The 6000-nt window shown below is 51.0% G+C and overlaps 2 protein-coding genes across 2 annotated transcripts; one reads left to right on the top strand and one right to left on the bottom strand.

Moving 5' to 3' along the window:
- Positions 1-286: 286 nt before the first annotated feature.
- On the bottom strand, positions 287-1131 carry EI90DRAFT_3018002 (uncharacterized protein; the record flags this gene model as incomplete). Its single annotated transcript, XM_039057173.1, has 4 exons — positions 287-373; positions 635-753; positions 827-856; positions 945-1131. The coding sequence occupies 4 exons, from the start codon at positions 1129-1131 to the stop codon at positions 287-289; spliced, it is 423 nt and encodes a 140-aa protein (XP_038913749.1).
- Positions 1132-2916: 1785 nt separating this feature from the next.
- On the top strand, positions 2917-4152 carry EI90DRAFT_1680339 (uncharacterized protein). Its single transcript, XM_039052024.1, has 5 exons — positions 2917-3093; positions 3147-3247; positions 3309-3405; positions 3493-4080; positions 4146-4152. The coding sequence occupies exons 1-4, from the start codon at positions 3033-3035 to the stop codon at positions 3951-3953; spliced, it is 720 nt and encodes a 239-aa protein (XP_038913748.1). The 5' UTR covers positions 2917-3032; the 3' UTR covers positions 3954-4080; positions 4146-4152.
- The last annotated feature ends 1848 nt before the right edge of the window (positions 4153-6000 follow it).

Genomic DNA, 6000 nt, shown 5'->3' with positions numbered 1-6000 from the left:
TGCATGGGTTTAATCATCTATCCTTACAATCTCCTTACTTCCAAAGTTTTAACGTGGTTTCCAACCTAGAGACGAGGGGTTTGGAAGAGGAGGACCGTCTGGCCACGATCGGGGCCAGTTTTGCTTATGTAAGTGTCACAATGTTACAACGTTGGTTGCCGACCCCCAATGTTGATCACCCTTTGCGAATAACTACCTGTCACGCGTCACGCTCACAAAAGATCCGGCCCAAATGAAACATAAGATTCGTACCATTAGGCCATGAGTGAGAGTCTTGCGGAGAACGTCACTCCGATGATATCAACGAAGGAATGAAGTCGAGGGTTGCAACACGAGAAGCGTTGTCTTCCAATAGGTGGAACGGATCCCCCAACTGAACCAACAACCCGTCACGCGTCACGCGTTAAATAGTTCCGGGTCTGCGAACTGGGATAAGTTACATAGAAGTCGTAATCACATTCGACGTGCTGGAATCAAAGATCAGGGTTTGTTGATAAGCAAACTCTTGACGAAATATATGGGAAGAAATGGAATGCGAGCCAAGCGATTGCGTACACCTTCCTCGGCTGCAACCGAAAATGGCCTGGCCTCCCGGCTGTATTCCACAACTCGCGACGCAGTTCATCCCACCCACAGCGACCCATTCCTCCTCTCCTCCCTCTCCATTCGGCTCCGCGCACATACACCATAAGCAACCCTCTATCCAGCCTCCGAGCCGCACAGTGACATACGAGGGCGATGCCGGACCAGGACCTCAAGAACAGGAAACAGTGTCGCGGTCTACGGATGCCACGCTTGTCACCGCACCGCCCATGCTTTGACTCACCTCGAAGCTCCGTCAGAGTAGGTGCATTGCCTATATGACGGCGTAGGTACGGTGCGGGGGAGGAAGTCATCCTTGACTCAGGGGTGATTGTATCGAGAAGAGGGGTTCGATGGCTTACCCCTCCGGGGAAACTTCTTCAGGGCCATGCTGTCCGCTATGGGATTCCGATGCCACCAAAGGTTGGTACGGTCGTTCTGCATATGTAGGGACTGTCCCATAGGCGAGGGTTCACATTCGAATGGCAGGGCCCCCATGCCCACTGCAACCAAAAGGCATTCGAGAGGAACGAGGGACTCCCGTGACATCTGGTGTGGCCAAAACAAACCGCGTGCTAGTGTAAGAAACGTTGTTCTCTCCATTGTGATCGAGTCGCAGGGGTGCTAGCAGTAGGCTTCCTCAATTCACAACATATATTCCGGGTGGCAACTCAGTACCATCCCAGGTCCTGATGAGATCCATAACTTCATTGGCGTGATTCTTCTGAAGTGAAACTGTTGATCAGAATCTAAACCTTCCCTACTTACGAAACGCTGGAATTGGCTCATCCTAGACAGAGAAGCTTGAATCTTGAACATGCAATGCAGGTTTCATCATATGATGGCCGCTAGCAGTGCTTGGGGATGAGGCGGCGAAGAGTGTTGGGGAAAATGAATGACACTTTCTGCAGCCGGGTGATCACGTTGATTCAAATCCTCAAGTAGTCAAAGGGCACAGCCAAACGTCCGTGTTCTTGCAGTCATGTTAGGGGGTCAATGGTGGCGAAAAACCGCCATGAAGAAACTGACCTTTAGCTTGGACTTAATGGATTGACGTGCTGGCACTTGCGCTGCGTTTTCAATGGAATATCGAAATTCCTGTCCTGTATCAAGTGAACAGTTCGACGATTTTGGCTCATGGAGGTAGTTGCTCAAGAGTCGGGTCTGTTGGAGATCAGAGTGGGTTTTTGAACAGATTATCAGTCGAAACAACAATATCTCGCAGATAGACGCAATGAGGGCAATTGTAAGATGGATCTAAGCCTGGATCCGCACCAGTGTGCCAGGGCAACCACCATAATCATGAGAAATGCGGACACCCAGTCCACCAGACCGGGTGGCTTTGCTTTGAGAAATTCAAGGCCAATTATTTCCTAAACTTTCACTGACCGCGTGGGTATTCATTGAGAGAGAGAAGTGCTCGGAAGCAAGTGTCCACTTTGCACAACTTATCCAACATGCCGCCGCTTATCAGTACCAACCCCCCTCCTCTAGTCCTTGCCTCACACGAAATCTTCCTTCGGGCCCTTTCCCCGTCCTTTATCTCAACCAACCCTCGCTAGTCAAGGTAGGCCGATATGCACTTCAACCCTCGCTATGGGGCTCGTTTTCCCTCCGCGTAAACTGAGGGGCATGTCCCCTTCCTGAGTTCCATCTCTTACCTTATGCGTTCTCCTGCCTCCTATCACTTCCCACCAGCAACCTCAGAACTCAGAGCCCGAGGCACCTCACCCTGGACGTAGAAATGGATGGGGTATACACCTCTCCACACCTCCACATGACTTGGTGGTTGCCTTTGACTTCGCCACTTTGACCTATTGTCTGACATAAACTGTTGGCGCTAAACTGAGAGCGATCATGACCAGCGACTTGGCTTAGTGTATCGGAACACTGAGTGGGGATGATTTCGTCGAGTGCACAACGACACCGTTGGGTGACCGGAGGTGCATGATATCAGCGAGGAATGCTCCTCAAAGACCGCCCATAGTCTACCGTCAACCTCTACTACTCGTTAGTAACCCCCGAGAGTATAATGGAAACCTACCGAATCCGGGTGTAATTGCGCCGTGGCAGTCACTAGACACAACACGCGGTCTCGCTCTGGCGCGCGTTGTTGTTTTCTCCAATGACTCAAAACGGTCACGAGCTCCAAGTCACGCTTTGGAGCGAGAGATTGTGAAACTCCGAGTCCTGTCAAGTTCTGCGCAATTGACTCCATTGCGACATCCTATGACAGCCATGGGCCCTTGGACTGGCCAAGATGTCTATCATTTTTACGCGCACCATTTACGAGTCTCCTCTTTGGGACGTATTGCTTCACATGGGAACAGCATTCAGTTATGAAGGCAATTCATATACCTTTTCTGATACTCAATACAACAGCGATTTCGATATCCATAGACTGCCTACACTTCCCACTGTTACTTCCTAGTTCGCACTGAGTGCCTCAAATGCCTCCCAAACGACGCACCCCCACCGGCGGATGCTTTCCGTGCAGGATAAACAGAAGACGTGAGACTTCTGCACCACTTCTCAGTTTCTTGAACTTAGCATATCCCGCGCAGTGTGCCCAATGGCCGCGCAGGATGGAGGGTCGTGTAGCAATTGTCTCGTGCAAGGCTGGAAATGTCAAGGATACGGCAAGAGAGTGCCAGGATGGACGAAGGCAAGCCGCTGTGTGCATGTTCGATTTCGTTGGTGTACTGATCCTTTTGGCCTGACACTAGAACCAAGCGTTCATCACTTGGGTCAGGACAGCGCTGATGAACCAGATTGACCCGCCACCTGCGCGTACCCGAACCAGCGGCATGGTAGCCGGTACGGGTGAGTCTTCATTCTGGATTCGAGTTTCCACACATCATTGAGCCCGCCAACTCGTGGGGATCGGCGCTCTTTCTGCTCTTGTGCCAGGCGCCTCGCATACGTCCTTCTTAGACCCTGAGTCTGTCTCGTCCCTGCAACCGCTGCGGTCCGCCCTTCCACCTGGTCCCTCTGAGAACGACTCACGTACGGCGTTTACGCCTGGCGTTGTCCAGTTCTTTGGGCAACCAGACAGCCCAATCGCGACCTGCTCAGTCACTCATTCAGTCCTCGGACCAAATCCTGGCTCTATCGCATCGTACTCCAACTTCGAAGCCTCTTCCATCCCAGATGTTCCCCGTATCAACGAAGGCTCTAGTGGGCATCACCACCAGGTCACATCTGTTAGCAACCCACCGCTCTCATTCCTCCCTGTGGGGCGGGCTCCGGGAGACGCCCTTCTTTACAGCCCGCAACCAGCTGGCGTCCCGCTCGCACATAATCAAGACTTCTTTCGCCCGCTGACGACCCCTTCCAGCAGCTGGCAGGGCTCATTTCCCATTGCTCGTTAGACTCTGGTTGAAGATCCCGCCCTCCGCCACCACATCCTCCAATCCCTCTCCATCCTTGGATCTCCGCGTCAGCCTACGACGGAACAGATTACGTCAGCGATCCTACTTCTGCGACAAATGTGCTGGGGTGAGTTATCACAGTAATGTCAAATCGGGTTGCTTCATTAGGGATGGTACATTCCTCGCACGTAGACCTTGGTATCTGCTAAGCGGGGAAACTCTTCTGAGAGCGTTCCTCTTCCAAATTTTTACTGAGTTGTACTTATAGCAATGTATGCATCGATATTGTTTCGCGTCGATACAGTTTTCTTTCTGGGCTAAGGGTCAAAACACATGTCTCACGCACGGGCGAGACAATGCGATGGGACGTGGCAAACGGTAGACAATATGATGGATGACATAATCGGGTGGCTCAAGGAACAAGGGCTGTGGCGGGTCCGCGTGTTTGGCGTGCATGAATACCATTACCCGCTGCTGTACTATTGGGCGATTCGGGCGATACGATTCTAGGCGCGCGTGCGCGCATTATGATAAGGATTCAAATAGTAAGTTGATTACCAACAACCCCGCGAATTGTGCGCATATATCACTGGCAACCCCTACCAATAGCACAAACTCGTGACCAACCAATTGCAGGAAGGAACGAATGATGTTGAGCAAATCAGGAGAAAGTTCTGTTTGGACATGTGTTGCAGCGGCGGCTCGTGGGACGAAAAGATATCAGCGCCGGTCCAACATGTACACCAGAGCACATACCTTTATCCGAATCGATACGACAATGACATTATCAATAAATGATAGGTCATGTATTCTAGTCCGGGCTTGAAGTTGCAGTTTTTGAACGTGGGCAGATGTGATTAGACTAAAAATTGTTAAGCGGCACCAGCCCGGCCTACCTCACCACGGAAGCGCCCTATCATAACATCGACTTCCCTCGCGCGATTTTGAAGTTTTCGGATGTGAATAATAATAATTTTTTTTTTTTGGGAATTTGCCAAGCTGAGCTTGCGGCGCCTTTGGCACTAAAAGCACTTCGGCCACTTCCCACGGAAAAGAAAATCTGATACATACATACTGATGAACTGCTATGTGCCAAGAGACATCGGGATTTTAATAAATACGTCACAAAACGACACACCTGGGATTCCGAGCCCAGTTTCCCGGGAAGCGGCGTCGGGATTATGCATTGGGGCGGCATCCGCCACGAGACCACGGAATTAGTACAAGCGGAGATCGATCGAGGCAATAATGATTATAGGACTGTATTCCAGATAAACTTAAACTTAACTTAAAATTCACCAGTGGAGGGTCGTCAGACAAAAGGGTCCATAATCGTTTGGGACTACTTATGACTAGTACGCAGTCATGAAAATAGGATTCTAGAAACGGCGACAATTTCCGGAGCATCTTCCAATTCATTACATCCTCCCACGCTCACCTTCGCTTTATATCCGGATGCCTCGACTTTTGCTTTAGAATTTTAGAGGGGTAAAGGGAGGAGGAAAATAAGCGTTCCAGTGCAACCTCGGGGAAGCTTCCCTTCATTTCTTAGATTTTTTCAAGTGGCACATCCCAAGCAACTTGAAGGATGCCAAAAGCAGTGAAGCATTTCGGGGGGCGCTGTGCCATTGAAGCTATCTCATGGAATGCCCCTTGCAGTGATCGGTAGCACACAATCATTACCGTATCCACCTCACCTTCTATGGGACTTTTACTCTGTTCGGGCCAGGGGCACCACGGCTTTCCCCGTTCCTCAGCAGGTCAGTGGTTCCGTCGAAGGGGAAAGTCACCTGCCTCAAATGACCCTCTGCTGGTGGGCATACCTCTTCCAATCCAACTCACACCCATGCCACCGAGATAGGGTGGTCTGATGCTTTCATAATGTTGCGCGAACCTCCTGCGCCGTCAATGCAGGCAGCGCTGGTACAAACACCGCTCCATGCTCTTAGCCACCCCCCTTTCCCTTGTTCACGTAACGAATCGTCACCGTTAGAGGCACCCCACTTTGGCGTCCGCGTTTTCTGCATGAATGCAACTTTACATCTCT

The sequence above is a fragment of the Cantharellus anzutake genome, assembly GCF_015039405.1.
Source record: "Cantharellus anzutake strain C23 chromosome Unknown EI90scaffold_39, whole genome shotgun sequence".
Lineage (NCBI taxonomy): Eukaryota > Fungi > Basidiomycota > Agaricomycetes > Cantharellales > Hydnaceae > Cantharellus > Cantharellus anzutake.
Note: the sequence above shows the minus strand (reverse complement) of the source record. Positions and strands in the feature narration are given on the sequence as shown.

Bases quoted from the DNA above. Each gene is read 5' to 3' on its own strand.
- EI90DRAFT_1680339 (XM_039052024.1), top strand. From the start codon at position 3,033: ATGCCTCCCAAACGACGCACCCCCACCGGCGGATGCTTTCCGTGCAGG. The intron at 3,094-3,146 runs GTGAGACTTCTG...TATCCCGCGCAG, and splicing joins GTGCAGGATAAACAGAAGAC to TGTGCCCAATGGCCGCGCAG. The intron at 3,248-3,308 runs GCAAGCCGCTGT...GCCTGACACTAG, and splicing joins GAGTGCCAGGATGGACGAAG to AACCAAGCGTTCATCACTTG.